At 43.8% G+C, this 17,491-nt stretch overlaps 1 protein-coding gene across 1 annotated transcript; it reads right to left on the bottom strand.

The window, feature by feature from the left end:
* Positions 1–252: 252 nt before the first annotated feature.
* Positions 253–15,680, bottom strand: LOC135698642 (transient receptor potential cation channel protein painless-like). Its single transcript, XM_065218700.1, has 4 exons — positions 15,571–15,680; positions 15,409–15,500; positions 3,203–3,865; positions 253–3,141 (listed from the first exon to the last, which is right to left on the bottom strand). Exons 1-4 carry the CDS (start codon positions 15,596–15,598, stop codon positions 490–492), a joined length of 3,435 nt encoding a protein of 1,144 aa, XP_065074772.1. The 5' UTR covers positions 15,599–15,680; the 3' UTR covers positions 253–489.
* Between the last annotated feature and the right edge of the window lie 1,811 nt (positions 15,681–17,491).

Below are 17,491 nucleotides of genomic sequence, written 5' to 3'. Positions count from 1 at the left end.
CACAACGGGTGAGGAGCCTGAGAGATAATTCCGAAAACCGATCAGAGAGTGGCAACATGCCCGCTAACACTTCGAGACTCATCGTATGAGTCGAGTGCATGCATCCTAACGCGATACGAAGACAGCGATACTGGATCCGTTCCAGTTTGATGATGTGCGTTTTAGCCGCCGACTGGAAGCAAAAACTACCGTACTCTAAAACCGAAGACTTTTATGTAATGTGATATTCTAAAAAAAAAAAAAAAAAAAATCATTAATTTTGTAATTGAACAATATGATGTGCGTTCCTTAACAGATACTATGCGAAAACTATCTTCAGTGCAGAGCACCGAGAAAAGAATTGCCTTGTATTAGCCTGGTAGAAAATAAAAAAAAAACAAAAATGCAGAGATAATTTTGATTGTGATTCAGTTCCACAAGCAGTCGTACAGGATATAACCATCTGGGTTTTGCGACAATGTTTTAAACAAACTCTCTCAGAACTCCACCTCAAGTGAAACATTCCCCTGCAGTTTGATGATGATTATAACCTAGCTTTTCGGTGAACGAAGCAGTTTTGAGATGGGCTTTTGATGATTCTATTCTCGGCTTCCGTGCATTGCTGATCGCTTTCCGCTTGACAATGGACAGCAACTCTTCCAGTACGGGTTCATCGAGCGTGGCCACGGGCGAGAACAGCCCCAGCACGGGAATTCTGGGAATGAACTCCCAAGGATTTTTCGATGCTTTTTGCTTTTTCCTTAGAGGTGAATTTGGCACTGATATGCTGTCTGTACAATTATTGAGCAGTGCTCCCATCTCGACATCAGTCTGGCTGGGTGCGTCGGTGGCACCATTTTGCATTCCTTTCCACGATTTGGTTTGTCGTGCAAGGCAAGATAATTTCGAACAGTTAGAGGATTGCTTACCATAACAGCTGTGCCGTGAGTATCGGGAGTCTATCATTATTCTCGCTCCATCATTCACTACGATTTTAATGATGTGATGATAGTTCCTGAAGAACAGACCAGGGGAGAGCCTGCGCAAGTAAAACAGAATGCTTTTGATGGGTTTATAATTTATGGTCCGATTTAAACCAGACTCGAAACGAGCAAGTAGCAGCACTTTCTCCGACAGGCTGATCGATTCGGACTGTTTCCGTATTTCAGAAATATCACTGACTGCGAGACCATTGATCAGATTCTGCATGACCATGGGTATGCAAAAAATGAACAGCAGGAAAATGATAAACATACTCCCGCTGATGTTCATCGCAGACGCCTCGAACTCCCCGGAAGCCATGACCGAAATTTTTACTCCAGTAGCAGTGGCAGATGCGAATGGGTTCAAAGTGGCATTGCTATGGACCGGTACCAACTTGTCATTGTAGTACAGATAGAAGCTGTAAGCAAAGGCCAGTATGAGTGGACAGAAGAGGGCAATGCTTTTGATAAAGTTTAGCGCGACTACCCGGAACATGCAGCGGTAGGTGGAGATGCTGTTGAACGGCAGCGAACCGATGAGCTGAATAATCTGAATTGCAAAGATGATTACCACCAATGAAGAGATCAATGAGCAACCCTTGAATCCCAAAACGATAAGCATTCCGAGGACGTGGGCCATATCGATCCAATTTTGAAATAGTCGGAAATATTTATTGCCAAACATTATCCACTGGAGTAGTTCTCGACACAGGACATAGGTAAATCCAAACCAACTGGCAATGTAGGATGGCATTGAAAAGCTGTCATGGCAAATGTGAGTTATTGAAAAATACGAAAATGCGGCTGTAGCTGCCATAGTTAGCAGTAAGTTAGTACAATGCCACATGCTGAATCGCAGCCATTTAACCAAGATGAAAGTGTAGATCACCGGATGATGAAGTAGTTGTTTGTGATTTTTTGAAATGGCCATTTTCTTGAGGCACGCCATTTCCGACCGAAAATTCCGGCTATGTGACCCTTTCTGGGTTCGCACTCTGGGAATTTCCTTATAATTATCGTGTGATTTTTTAAATATGTACGGGTTGATCCCATCCAGGTCGATCAGAATATCCCCTGAGTAAATTTGTGATGCACACTGATCAAAATACTCTTTGCAAAATTCGTATGATGCATTGTCCAGAGGTGTTTCGCCCTTCTTGTTCTGAACACCCAAAAACATGTACTTGTGATCCACAATTAGTGCTTTGGCAATATCTGTGAATCCATATTTGAGTGCAACTTGCAGAGCAGTGTTGCCATAACAGTCTGTTTTTGTGTGGAAGATCCTCGGATCCGTAGCCATCAATTTGGCACACTTCAGAAGATTTGTTTTACGATCGCTTTCATCGGACATATTTGTACACAGGTTCATCGCGTACACCAGTATGCATTCGTCATTGATGAGCAGTTTATCTTTCTCCATTTTGCATAAAAGCTTCGTTAGTATGGCAGGATTACAACTCTCACAAGCCTTTCGCAGCAATCCTTTCAGTTCCACACGGTATTTCAGATGGAACGTATCATGGACTGCAGCAAAGATCACTTTTTCATAACGACCCACAATAAGATCCACACACTTCTGAAGATTCAATTCAACTGCAGTGTGCAGCAGAAGTGTTATCACCTTGCTTTCGTCGTCACCTTTAACTTCAAATTTTCGAAATTCCTTTTCAAACGTATTCAGGTCTTTGAATCGTAAAAAGATCTCCAACAGCTCGACTGTCATTCTTCTAAAATCCTCAGTCGTAAACTTATCATCGCGTCTTTTCAAAATTTGGCCACCTCCCTTTGTTTGTACTACATTCTCACACTGAATAAGGAACTCCTGCTCTTCTGACTGCATATGATCGATCGATAGAGTAATTGGTTTTCCATTTTGAGTGAGCAGCTCGTACGGCAGAAGAGCCTTGCTGCTACAAATGTTGAAATCTGCTCCGTTCTGCAACAGCAGTATGATGTACTTTCTGCATTCCTTCAGTTGATCGACCCTTTCTTTGGGATCCCGAACCTTCCGTCTAACGGCCTTGTACTGCTCGCATAGGAGAAACAGTGCCGTCTTCATCTGTTTGTTGCGACAATTGAGGTCCAGAGATTTCTGCCCAAGCAGCCACTCGATGAAGCTTGCGTTCTGACTCCGAACGGCGTAGTGCAAGGGCGTATCCAGATCGCACTGGATCCGCTGTGGAAGAAACACCAAAAATGAGTATCGTCTTCAGTTACCTGCATTGGTTCAAACTTACCTCATTGAATGCTCCCGTCTTCTCCAAAATAACCTTCAAAAAGGGCTCAAAACGATCGATGCTCTTCAGCATGATGGTGAGCGATTGATGAGTTTTAGCATTCTGAAGTGGAGTCCTTGGCTGGGCAATTGTCTGCGAATCGTCCGAGCTGTTCAGTTTCCGGACGAGCTCGTCTAGTTCCGCGATATCTGGTCGGATACACCACCGTCCGAGGGATTTTTCGCCATCCTCGACCAAATGTTGCACCCTTTGATTACATTCATCGGCGAGTGTTCCATCCGTAATCGCCTCTTTCTGAGGAAAATACTTGTTGATCAGACACACGAATTTTTGCTTGATGTCTAGCAGCAATATTTCCCTGCCCTTTCCCGCTGTTCTTGAGTAGGAAGATGCAAGCCTCCGCAGGTCATCGATGGATTGCAGCTTTTCAACTGCGTCATGTCGTCGATGTACTCTGTGTAGGTCACGTGTGGAACATGAAGTGATGGTGTTGGGGGAAACGACATGTTCGGGATTTCTCTGTGATTCAACTTCAATCTGTGTCTTCAGCAACTGCAGCAGAGTTTCGAACGAGCCATCTGTGATTGTAGCTTCCAAGGTGGCCAGGGTGTTCCATATCACAGGTGGCAGCACAATGTCGTGATATGATTCGAATAGAGCATTCTGGAAATGGAGGACGTTGAGTTACAATTTGGCGAGGTATGCAATATTGGTAGTGGGCTGGATTTCGGCAGCCTAATAAACGCTCACTAAAAGAAGGAAAAATTCCCATAGAGCAGTTCCATGCCAAATAGCAAAAATCTCCACCTTCTCGGATTTGCTTTTAATTTTGCATGGGGAAGTCTTTCCCTACCCGATGGTTGTATTGGTTTGTGTGGGAGTGCCTTGAATTCCTAGAAACCATCGAGAGTAGGCATTGTTTACAAAAGCTGTTACGCCCTAATTCCTGCTCTATCTAGAATTGTTTGTTATGGGCAATGATGCACATTTTTTAATAAAGTTCGACCATTTTGGAACTTGTAAAATTATTTAAAATGAAGTCTACCGGCACTTCCGATCGACGTCCGAGACAAGGTTGTTGAGTAAAATTATTTCTGGGAAAATATAAAAAAATAATGTTTTTAGTAATTTAACAAAAATTTCTCAAAAAATGTTAAAAATTTCGTTTAAACTTGGTATGAGTCCTGACCTAAAAGCAAAGGCTCTTTCGACTGCAATGTGGCCAAAGGGGATACTATTTCGTGAGTTCAATGAAGTTCAGATAATTGCTTCCCTTAGCTGTAGAAATTTATGATGATGATGGTCCCACCTCTTACCCCTACAAAGGTTTGAGCTGGTCGATTTATCTTTAAGATAATTAAATATGACATTTTAACCAGCTTAGCAAACAAAATCGAACTGGTTACAGCTACAGATATAAATTCCATCTAGAGTTTACAGTTGCTTCACGGTGATATAAATGTGGAAAAGCTCAGGCGTCCACCTCTTAGTTCGCCTTTTTGGCCACCTAAAATATTCATAAGTATTACAAGCGATCAAGGGTTTGTGAACAATCATTAAAGCATCCTATTGCTCTAGAAACCTCACAATATGATGCTATCATAGTTTTCAGCAATGTCAAGAATGCTCACGAACCCCCAAAATTTGCAAAAAAAAAGTAGACGGGTCTGTGCCTAGGGGCACGAACGGAAGCTTGACGTAGGACCACTAAAGAACGGAATAAATGTGAAGAGCATTAAGTTCTTTTAATTGATCAAATATCTATTATCTCAACTCTTCCCGTTTTTGAATTGTAGGGGTACCAAATTTGTAGTAATCTTTTTCGAAAAGAAAGTTGATTACGAGAATCAATCAAAATCACTTGCACCCCTGCTTCCAAGTTTGTGTGGTCGTTGGGGGCTTGTGGTTATGAATATGGACAAACAAGCACAGTTAAATTATATTCCAACTCTTTACTGATGTAAGCTTGATGGCCATCCATGGCCACTTACGCTTGGCTTGTTTAGTGTAGGTGACAGCATCACGGACCTCATTTTCCACGAACACCTTCAGCACACCTCGTAGATCAGACCGGAGATACGTCAGACACTGCCACGGCGAGCCAGACGACGGATGGTGGTTATCTCGAAGAATTTGCGATGACGATTGGCACCTCCTTTGCCACGACCAGTCAATTGTTGCTTGTTGGTTATAGAAAAGTGGACTAGCCACCTTCCTACTGCTGCTATTGCTGACCACGCCGTCCGAAGCGAAAATGAGCTGATACCAGTAGTAAAATTTACGTTTATTTTCTGGGTTTTATGTTTCAACATTTGATTTAACATTTCAATTGGTTAGCCTTTGGTTCTTCATCTTTGTTCTAGTTAATTGGTTATTCTAATGTGATGATTGCGTTTAGCGCTAATTTACAGGATACCCTTTGTGGGATTGTTTTGGTTTGAATTTAAAAATTTGATAACCTACCTACTTGAGCACCTAACTACTTAAACTAGGTTGCCAAATCACGAATGATCTGGTGGTTTGATTGCAGACAGGCTACTCTGAACCTTTCCAGCGTGGAAGTCTTTCGCTCCTTGAGTGTTTGAAGACCGGCCAGGTGGTGAATCTCAGAATTACGAGTTCGCGGTGGACTGTTAAGGATCATTCTGAGGATCTTGTTTTGGATCCTCTGAAGCTTTAAGTGGTGGCACTTAGCACAACTCTCCCAGATTGGCATACCATACTAAATAGCCGGCAGAATGATTTGCTTGTGGACAGCAAGCTTGTTTTTGAGGGACAGGGTGGACTTCCTGTTTATCAGAGGGTAGAGCGACCTGATCAAGATGTTACACTTGGTGGATGTCTTGTCCACATGGGATCGGAATAGCAATTTGAGGGTGAGACCAAGGTAGACTACTTCACTCGACCATTCAATGGGAGTGCTATCAAGATGGATCTTGACGTTAGCAGGCGGAACAAGCCGAGGTGAATACGAATGTGGAAACAGAATGGTTTGTGTTTTAGCTGCATTGATACAAATCTTCCAGCTCTTAAAATAGTCGGACAAAACATCCAGGCCTGATTGTAGTTTACTCGCCAGAGCACGGATCACTCGACCCTTATAGATGATGGAGGTGTCATCTGCGAACATTGACAGGATAACACCACCCGGCAGGGGAGGAACGTCTGACGTGAAAATGTTGAATAGGATAGGCCCAAGCAGGCTACCTTGAGGGACCCCTGCATCAACGTTGAACGTATCAGAGGAGACATTGTTCAAGTAGACCTGGAATGATCTGCCCGACAAGTAGTTTTTGATGATCTTCACGAGGTAGTTCGGAAAGTTGTATCGATGCAGCTTGTACACTAGACCATCATGCCAGACATTGTCGAACGCCTTCTCGACGTCCAACAATGCCATGGCAGATGTATTGGAAACGGACTTGTTCCGCTTGATGATGTTAGTAACCCGTGCGAGTTGGTGGATGGTAGAGTGGCCTTTCCTAAACCCGAATTGCTCTTTGAGAAAGATGTTATTATCATTTGAAAACACCAGCAGACGGCTGAGTATCAATTTTTCGAATAGCTTCGAGATGGAGGACAAGAGGCTGATGGGGCGATAGTTTTTGGCACTAGTAGGGTCTTTGCCAGGTTTGTGAATTGGAATAACTTTGGCTAACTTCCAGCATGCAGGGAAGTAGCCAAGCATTAAACACTTGTTGAAGACCACTGCAAGGTGCTTGAAGAAGTCAACACTCAAGTTTTTCAGCTCGAGGTTGACCACTCCATCGACACCAGCGGCCTTCATGTTCTTTGTTGATTTAATCGCTGCTATCACCTCATCAGCCGATATTCTACTTTCGTCAGGGACAACTACGGGGGTGGCAGCGACACTAGCCATTGCCTGTGATACTGCAGGCTCGTGGGGACTCACCATGGCGTGGCCAAAGTTATGTGAATTTACAAAGTGTTGTCCAAGAGCATTGGCCTTTTCAAATGGGGTTATTAGTAAAGATGGGTCCAAATTTTGGTTAGGAGAGGAAAGGGGAGGAATGGGCCTCGGCTTATTTTTCAAAATCTTTGCCATTTTCCAGAATGGCTTAGCACAATCTGGGAGAGAGCGAATCTTGTTTGCAAAATTGATATTTCTGAGATCCACCATCCTGGCTTGGATGATTTTGTTCAAACGGTTGCAAATGGTCTTCAGTTTAGGCAGCCCAGTACGCTGGTACTGCCTACGAATTGTGTTGCGGAGTCTAATGAGGTCTTTAGTAGGCCTGTCAAGGTTCAGAGTATTACTCACCTGTCTGGATACTGGCACATGTAGCTCCCTGGCCCGGGAAATTACTTGATCGATGGAGCGCAGACACCGGTCAACATCTTCGGACGATTCCGGTTGGACATCGTAGTCTACAGCGGTGTCGACGCAATGTTGGAACTGACCCCAGTCAACACGATGATAGTTGCGCCGGAAAGCTTCAAATCGATTTACGGAGGATCCCACCTCAGTCACCACCGGGTAGTGGTCCGAGCTGAGTTCCTGATAGGTGATAGGTTGAGCGATGTTGTTGCCCATGTTGCTGATGAAGATATCGATGGTAGCGTGAACACCGGACCGACTCAACCGGGTGGGAGTTTCCGGACTCAAGATGTTGTACTGCGCTTCCTGCAGGTCGTTGTTCAGGATGGTGCCGTTTTGATTGCGCCGATTGTTGCCCCAAGCTTGATGTTTGGCGTTCAGGTCGCCAGCGATGATAAAGTTTTCCCGTCGTCGTGTTAGCTTGATAATATCTCGTCGCAGATCTGCTGCCGATCCGTCCCTGATGTTGACTTGTTTGGGGCAGTAAGCCGCGACGATGGTGATGGGGCCGATAGGAGTAGAAACTTCCACCCCTACGGCTTCGATGATCTTCAGCTGAAAGCTGGGCATCAGTCGACAGCAGATGTTTCTCCTTATTGCAATAGCCACTCCTCCTCCTCCATTGTTGGTTCGATCTAGCCTCACGAGCCGGAAATCGGGAAGGTAGACGTTTGTTTCAGACTTCAGGTGGGTTTCAGTTATGATGGCAATGTCGATGTTTCGTTCATTGAGAAACTCAACAAACTCGATGTTTTTGCTCTTCAAGGAGCAAGCGTTCCAATTTACGATCTTGATGGCTTCACGGTCCATACTTAGTGACAAGGGACAGGGCAGCATGTAGCTGTTCAGATCGAGTCTTGCAGGTGCGCAAGATGATGATGACCTCGGCCACGAGCGTCACAAGTTCCTCCGAGGTGAACGGAGTATCGTCGACAGGCTCACCTGAGACAGCACCAGCGTATGATAAACCAGGGGCGGTGGAGGGACCTGGCATTGGCTGGGCAGCAGCAGCACCGAGACGATGCTGGACTGTTCGATTGTTAGGAATACTCACATACTTGACTTGTTGGTTGTTGAGCGGAAGTGGTTCTAAGTTCGGAACATGTCGACGGGGCTGGAGAGCTGGGTACTGGACTTCCGTGCGTGCAGGAGGCGAACGATGATTACGGAGGCGACCGGGCTGATTATTGATCGTAGCCTTCCGACGGATATTGATGAACTCCACTCGCTTGGGACATCCGCGATTGGAGGCTTGGTGGTTTCCACCGCAGTTGACACACGTTGGCTCGATGTCATCATCTTGCTCACAGGACGCAGTCGAGTGAGTTCCAGCACACTTGCCGCAGATAGTCTTCATATGGCAGTTTTTGGTGCCATGGCCGTAGGAGAGGCAGTTCATACACTGCGTAACATCACGATGATGGGATTTGTAATGTTCCCAACTGATGATGACCTGAAACAGGTCCCGGATTTTGGATCTCAGAGCCGCTAGACTGGTGGATCCCTTCGTGAAGTGCACCAGGAACAACTGGTCACGGAAGCTGGTGTTGTGGTTGGAACGCCGGTTTATTGGGAACACCGCCTCAGGTTTGAGCGCAAGCCGCTCCAGCTCGGATTTAACCACAGCCGCCTCGAACGACGGTAATCCACGCAATACCAGCTTCAGTGGCTTGCTCGATGGCAGATCGTGCGTGAAGAAGTCAACGTTGTTTTCCTTTAGGAAACATCCTGTTTGATTGTACTCCTCCAGGCTGGAGCACATGATTTTGGTGCCGATGCTGCAAAGCTTGAAGCGAGGCAGCAGCTTGTGTTTTGCCAGTTCGACACGCAGCTTGGCAACATCCTTCTCCGGCGTGAAAAGCGGGGGAATCCGCTCTCTTGCAGCGATGGGAACGACGTCACCATCGCCATTCCCCCCTATTCTGCGAGTCACGTGACTCTCTCTCACCGGTGAGGTGACAATAGTCACCTCGTGTGAGGTGACTCTCCATGCAAATCAAATGGAGAGTCACCTCACACGAGGTGACTATTGTCACCTCACCGGTGAGAGAGAGTCACGTGACTCGCAGAATAGGGGGGATTTTCTTCGGGGAGCACCGCAAACTGGTTGGCTTGCAGTACCCGTTTTCCGGCGTCATCCTGCGACGCGCTGTGCTGGATTACCACCTTCTTTGAAGGGCCCGCTGCTGAATCATTGGTACGTTTACGCACCATTTGTTTCGTGTTGGCAAGTTGCAGTAAACTTGCCAGAACGCGCGAAGGTGGCGACGCTTCCACGGCGCAACGCGACAGCACAAACCGAATCGAAGCGAGAACTCGAGCGAAAAAGAAAACGAACTGAACAGCTCAACAGTCGAGCAAAGAGTGTGTGTCGAGCAAAGAGTGTGTGAGCTGATACCAGACAGCAACGCTGCTTTATATCTTTTTAGGTTAAAGCATAATGATGTACAACCAAGTGGTATAAAAGCTACAAAGACTCCTCCCATTATGAGTAGTTTGCTATCAAGTAGCGACACTGGCTATTTTCTTTTTGCGTACACGGCGAATGAGAACGACCCAAATTTGAGTTTAGTTCACTCATAATCCCCAAAAGTGTAGGAACTCAACGATGAGTAAATTTGTCTCATGATTTCCTGTGGAAAACCTAAAAAGTCTGCCAGAAAATGAAGAAATTGACGAAAATTTTATTCAGTCTCGGAGTAGTACCAATAGACTGAGTGAATCCAACCTTTACTTTTCTCAAATTCGGGATTTTTTCCCTGGAAAATCCTGGAAAAACCTGGGAAAACATGAGGCAAATTTATTCATCGCTGAGTTCCTGCACTTTATTTCTGAGATAACTAAACTCAAATTTGGGTCGTTCTCATTCACCGTGATAGATATCGGCGCCGGTGGTTAGCATGATTACCTCTCACCCCAGCAGGCCTGGGTCCAATCTCAGTCGGCACCACCGGCATGTTCTAAGGCATAACATCTCTGGGAGCTGCCTCGTCGGTAGCATTGGAGCTCAGTACGGAAAACAAATCTCGCGTCACTTTTCAATAGGTCCTATCTACATTGATCGATTCTCTTCATCGACACTCGTAAATAACTCGGCTTCACAAATCTGGATCAACAATAGAAAAGAGCCCATCAGCATTTGTAAACAAACCGTTCCAAAGCCCTTTACTCACAAAGCGAAGGCCACCCACACAAACCAACACCATCATTGGATAGGGAAAACTTCTACCTACAAGATGTTGGTGTTGGTTTGTGTGAGCGGCCTTCGATTTGTGAGACTTTGGAATGGTTTGTTTACAAATGCTGATGGGCCCTATTCTATTGTTGATCCAGAAATGTTTCCTGCCGTATTCGTCGAATTAGATGCTAGATTGTTGCCCCTTCCATCTAAAATATGGCGATTCAAAGTTGATCAAGGTTGATCAAAATAATTTGTATCCCTGCTTCCAGTTTGATTACATGAGCATTTTGTGTGGTCGGTGGTTCTGAATATGGACAAACAGGCAGATGAATTCTATTCCTACTCTTTACGGTAATAAGCTTGGTGGCCCTGAAAAGAGCCGTTTTGTTTCCAATGTTGGTGATGATTTAACCTCCGAAACCAAACAGAGTGCGTCTCTGTCACTTCAAAAACGTAGATGACATCCATGGCCGCTTACGCTTGGCGTGTTTAGTGTAGGTGACAGCATCACGGATCTCATTTTTCAGGAACACCTTCAGCACACCTCGTAAATCAAACCGGAGATACGTCAGATACCGCCACGGCGAGCCAGACAACGGATGGTGGTTATCTTGAAGAATTTTCGTTTGGTTCTGAATATGGCGATGAGTGTGCAACATATTACGCAATTCCATCCTCCCTATTCACACGCGCCCGAGGATCTAAGGCAAATGCCACTTCGACTTGTTTCGTCTACTTACTTCTCTCTGACGACTGTGTTGGGGAAGCAGCATATGCATGTAGGTAATTGGTGGATTTGTTAGTTAATTCGACGCTTTTGGGCAATGCTGGACATTTACCAGTTTTTCAATAGTTTATTGTTGAAAATCAACATTCGAAAGCATTGTTATCAATGCGTAGCCATATTTCTGATCGATTGGTGATAAAATTATTGAAATTGGACCAGGGGCAGCTGAGTTATTAACGTTCAAAATCTTTCTTAATTTGTTACATGTTCCATTTTCGGTTTTCACAAAGTGTACCCCCATATAGAAATCAAAGACGTAGTCCTACGTCAAAACTTATTAGGAGGATTAGGGGCATAATGAACACACGGGGCGAAATTGACACCCTCAAAATAACAAAATCTTTTAAATTTAAACGGAAATGTAAGTTGTTAATCATTTTTACCACTATCAAACATATCACTTTTCAATAGAACAGTTGATATCCTCTTTTAACCGCCGAAATATATTTCTTTTCTTTTTCCTTTATTTAACGTCGGTCTCTGTTCCGCAATCTAGAGCCAATCACCGACGGACATCGATTGCCATCGATTGCCGGCAACCGAATGTGCAGGACGGCAGCTTCCACACCTGCGTAGGATATTGCACCCATTCACAACACACATGGGCCGGAACCAACGGCTTTACTTCCCTTCCGAAGGAAGACGTGACCAGAGATTTTTATGCCTCAGAAAAATCCCACCGACCTCGGCTGGGATTGAACCCAGACCCATTGGGGTGTTAGAAAGCAGTCACACTTACCACTACACCACCGGCGCCGGCTACCGAAATATATGAAAAATGCGAAATCATAACCCAAGGGTTTGAAATATTATAATTTCTAACCAGAGCAAAATAAGGTTTTACGAACGTTTCAGAATATTTATTATCAATTACCTATTTGTCCCAAACACGTTTTTTGTATCGCTGCTGAAAGTTGACATTAATCACAATATTGTTTTTTGCAATAATTTATTTAAAAAAAAAATGCATTCAAATTTATATAGTCGATTAGGGGCGAAACGAACACCTCTAGTAGGGGAAAAATGAACACCACTTGTTTCTGGAATCTAACCTCAACGCCCACTTTGTTGACTTGTTTACATTGTTTACCTACGCAGTGTTTTGGTGGCAGTGATGGTGCGAACGTACAAAAGACAATCGGGAAGGCAGCAGTGGTCCAAAACGGCCATGGAAGCGGCCATAGATTCTGTCCGCCGGAGTGGAACGTCCATCAAACGAGCAGCCAAGGACCATGGAATTCCAAGACCTACGCTGATCCGCTATCTGAAAACTGCAGAAGTACTGGGCCAGGAGGTGAAGCAAATCGGCTCATTCAAAACAGTTTTCATACCTGCCGAGGAAGCTGTTTTAATGGCCCACATTTTGGACTTCAAAGTTCGATGCTACGGAATTACCACCCGCGAGATCCGGAGCCTTGCCTTCCAGCTGGCCGAACGCAACGGGAAAGCACATGTTTTCAAAACGAAGACACAGCTGGCTGGTTGAGATTGGCTTCACGGTTTTCGGAAGCGTCATCCCAAACTCTCGATCCGTACTCCTGAGGCTACCTCAGCCGCAAGGTTGCAAGCATTCAACCGCAAGCAAGCAAAGCAATGTTAAGGAAGTGAATCGATTACATCTCAAAATCAAACGCATTATTTTACTCTGCAAGCGCTGTAATCTCGATATTTATGTTGCATTGGCCAGAAATAAAATGGAAGGGCAAAAGTCTAGGGTATGAGAGATGATTGATTTGTATAGCTGTATTTTACTGGCAATAGTTAAATCGTTTTTCAATCGACATATAATTCCATACTTCTTGGCAATTTTCTTGATGACATTGTCAATGTGAGAGTTGAAATTAAGTTTGTCATCAATAATCACGCCAAGATATTTAATCTCCTGAACGCGATCAATAGTCTCATCATCAATTACAACAGAGACGTTCTCATTTAATCGATTCCGCGAAATCACCATAAATTTAGTTTTACTTGTATTCAATTTTAACTGCTTACACTTCAACCATCTACTTAGATACTGCAAATCTTCATTCAAGTGTGAGACGGCAACTTCTAAATCCTTAGCTGCAATGAATAACACAGTATCATCTGCAAAAAGATTAATGTCGCAAAATCGTAAAACACGTCGCAAGTCATTAATATGCATAATAAATAACAGGGGCCCTAATACACTTCCCTGGGGCACTCCAAGGTTATTCCCCACGGGACTGGAAACAGAATCATTAAAAACAGTCCGTTGAGTTCTGTCAGACAAATAGCTTTCAAACCATTTACAATAAGGGCCTAGAATTTGTTTCAAAAGCGCGTTTAAGATCAAAAAAAAAAAACAGCAACAATCGTATCTTTACATTCGAAGTTATTTTTCCACTTCGCGAATACCAAATTCAACGCGGTTTCACAAGAATGACCTTCCCGATATCTTGATTGTTCTGGTATCAACAAACTATTACTATTTAAATACTCCAACAGCTGGCCTTTAACAACAAGTTCTAAAATTTTCTCAATTGTGTGCAACATGTTGATGGGACGAAACTCTTCGGCTTTAATCGTTTCAGCAACTTTTTGAATAGGAACCACTAAGGATTTCTTCCAAATTTGTGACATATGTCCAGTTTGAAATGATCCATTAATAAGGTCCAGCAAGATGTGGCCAATGACACGCAATAAGCAATCTTGAATAACTCTAGCATTGACATTGTCAACTCCAGCCGATTTTCCTAATGAAAAACAAATAACTCTAAGTTCATCTAATGTAATTGGATGAAAACCTTCAAATCTACAACTACTATTAACTAGCTATTTTATTTCATCAGGTTCATCAACCAATTCAATGGATTGACAAAAGATCCAATTTGTACCAGCTGTTCGAGTTTTTCAAAGAAACAAATTTTTTCTCTGCTAGTTGATTGGTACACGTTTTCAAAGCGTTATTAAGAACAGCTGTAGATTCATCTAAGTTACCGGCCGCGAATGGAAAATCCACGCTCCTCTCAACAAGATTCGAAACAACTTGCTTCGAATATTTCCTCCAGCACTTCAATTTTACAAATATTATCGTTATCGTTAACATGGTCTAAGACATTAATCACTAAGGTCTCATGATCGGTTATTTTCAAATCAGTATCCGTAACTGAACAAATGGAATAAAAATTGGAATAAACGTGGTCAATTAAAGTTCTACTGTGCCTGGAAATATGCGTATACTCAAGAATTTAAAGAGAAAATCGAGGAACAGAATCGATCATCGCAGTTACGCCCTTATGCATACTGACTGCCATTGTTGAAGCAGCAGTTGCCAAATCTTAAATTAGGCATAGCATTTAGCTCTAGAATTTAGCTGGAGCTAACTTGCAATTTAATAGTGCACACATTTTGATAACTTCTTGCGTACGTGATTCATGCGGAACGAATGCCACTTCACTATAAAATTTATACACTTTCAATTCAACTGTAATGATAAGCCCAAGTATGACGATTCCAGACATATCGTGAGTTTCGTTTTGTTTTTTGTTGTTGTGCTCATGGGCTGCAATTTCAAGTCCACTTCTTTTCACAACTAACCGAGTTAGTAAAAACTGCGTCACAATTACTAAGCCAGTATTGCGAAGGCAGAGGGTGTCTTATCTTTGTCTTCACAAATATGATCACATCACTTAGGCGTCTTCTTGAAGTACCGAACAATTGCGTTAGTTTTTCGCACTTATTCATCGCAATATCCTAGAACGCTGCAATATACGAATTTATGTACGCAACCAATTCCATCTAATTGCAATACATTCGCTCCCCGAATGCCAAATTTTTACATTCGTGAAGAAGAACACTACATTTTCAACAAGGTTGAAGAGCATCAGTATTTTTTTTTGCTGTGATACCTTCCGCTTTTCAGACCAAAAACAAACCTGTTTTTCCCGAATCGAGTCCATGAGCGTTGTAATCCGGCCATTTTTGCGGTGCTTTCCGAATGTATTATTTTCCGCAACGCATTCCGGAGCTGTCAATTGTTTTAAAACGTAGATTTAAAATAAGAATAGGTACAAATCTTCGAATCAAAATACCCTTACCGTCTGCCTTTTCTTGCGCTGAATCCATCTCACACAGCCGCACAAAAAACCCCCGATTTGCTAATTGATCTGTTCTGTTGGTTCCGGGTACCGGCTCAAGCCAGGCACGATTCCACGACGCTCAGCGAACTGATGGAGAATGAAGTAGATGTTGGTTGGCTAAGGAAAACCAGTATACATTCTCTTCCTGAAAAAGTGAGCGCAATACTTTGCCTCTCTCGCTCCAAAATCTCCGCTGCTCTGCAATGTTGCTAAGCTCCACCGTCAACAATGTAGGGTTGAATTTTGTTTTGTTTTGGTTCCTTTATTCTACAGCACAGATTCACTACATATAGGATGGTTCACCACCAAAGTCGTTTTGGTTCATCTGGATTGCGTTACGTTATCTATCAATCCAGTTGTCAATCATATTTAGCAAGCCACATGTTTAAGACATACTGGCTGAGAACGGCTTATTTCGCATTTTAGTGACTCTTCGGCGGGATGTTGCGCTCTCGCATCTCAATAGCTTAACTTCTCAGAGATTGATAAAGCAGGCTTTGGTTTCTCTCAGTCTCAGTCAGCCGCGATACGCTGTAGAGCACTGCAGGCAAAAACTAACCGCACTTGTTGCCGTGAGAGCAATCCCTACTTTGTCAGGTGTATTTAGAAAAAATCTTCGCGAGATGGCCAAAAATCAAAATTCGGGTGTTCGATAATTGATTTTTTTTTAAGTGATACTTTACAGAAGTTTAGAGGAGTAAAGGGAACACGGCGAAAATTAACACAGTGGCGAATAATAATGCTTCTACCCTACATGAATATTACACTTTAAATATGGCTGAAACATATTCGAACAATTTCTTTTCAATATAGAAAAAAATCAAGTTACCAAAAGAACAGGCCGTCGTCACGAGTCAGTCGTCGTTCTAGCAGATGGAAACGCCTGATTGCTGTATTGCGGTTGTCACTCATGTTAACCAATATATCCTCCTTCAGTGGAAGGCGAACGATATAGCGCCCTTCGGAATTGCGAGAGACGGTTTGCTGAAAATGCCGTTCACAAGCAGCTTCTTCAACGAAGTAGCAAGGTGTGGATTCATCTTCTTCCAATGACCAAAATCTTTCCATCATTACAGGTAGGTTTGACATGGTTGCTACGTTGGATATGACAGGCGCGATTGGATGACAATGCGCAGATCACCCTCATATTACCCAGACGAAAGTTGAATTCACGAGAACGGGCAGAGATTCGCCTAGTTGTTCTGTCCGACGATTTGAATATGTCGAAAAACACTTTAGCACCCAAAATGAGGTCGACAGGATTGGCTTGATAGAATGCTGGATCAGCGAGCTGCAGTTCCGGAGGAATTTCCCACGACGTTATGTCGATCGACGTGGACGGTAAATCAACGGTGAGTCTTGGAAGAGCGAGAAATTCTACAGTAGCGACGAAATCGGAGGTGCAAGAACGAATGGTGGAAATGAATTTTTGTCGAGCTTGAGTGAGTGATGACCGACCCATTCCAGCAATTGGTAGGGAGATTTTCTTTCTCCGAACCGAACAACACTCGTTACCCGAATCCAAAAGTGCTCGTGCAGCGTGTTGAACTCCGGTATCGTCGACCAAGATGACTACTGCTGTGGCTAGCAGAACCCTTTTACTGCTCTGTCCTGCTAAAGCGTAGCTGGTTGGATCGATGGATGTTGCTGAGCCGGTGGGGTTGGACTGCTGATTTGTTAAAGCAGAGTGGTTGACGGTTGATGACTCTGGTTTCGGTTTTCCTGAATTTGAACCATCGTTGGCGCAGAGTTGGGTATGATGACGGCTGCGGCATTTCCGACAGGAACTGGGTGAAGAACAATCCTTCGCTACGTGTCCCTTCCGCAGACAGTTGCGGCAAAGCTGGTGACGTCGTACTTCTTTCTCTTGCTCCTCCAC

This window comes from Ochlerotatus camptorhynchus, unplaced genomic scaffold, assembly GCF_037179485.1.
Source record: "Ochlerotatus camptorhynchus isolate MF236.1 unplaced genomic scaffold, CSIRO-AGI_Acam_v1.1 ptg000092l, whole genome shotgun sequence".
In the NCBI taxonomy this organism is placed as follows: domain Eukaryota; kingdom Metazoa; phylum Arthropoda; class Insecta; order Diptera; family Culicidae; genus Ochlerotatus; species Ochlerotatus camptorhynchus.
This window is presented reverse-complemented; position numbering and strand designations above follow the sequence as displayed.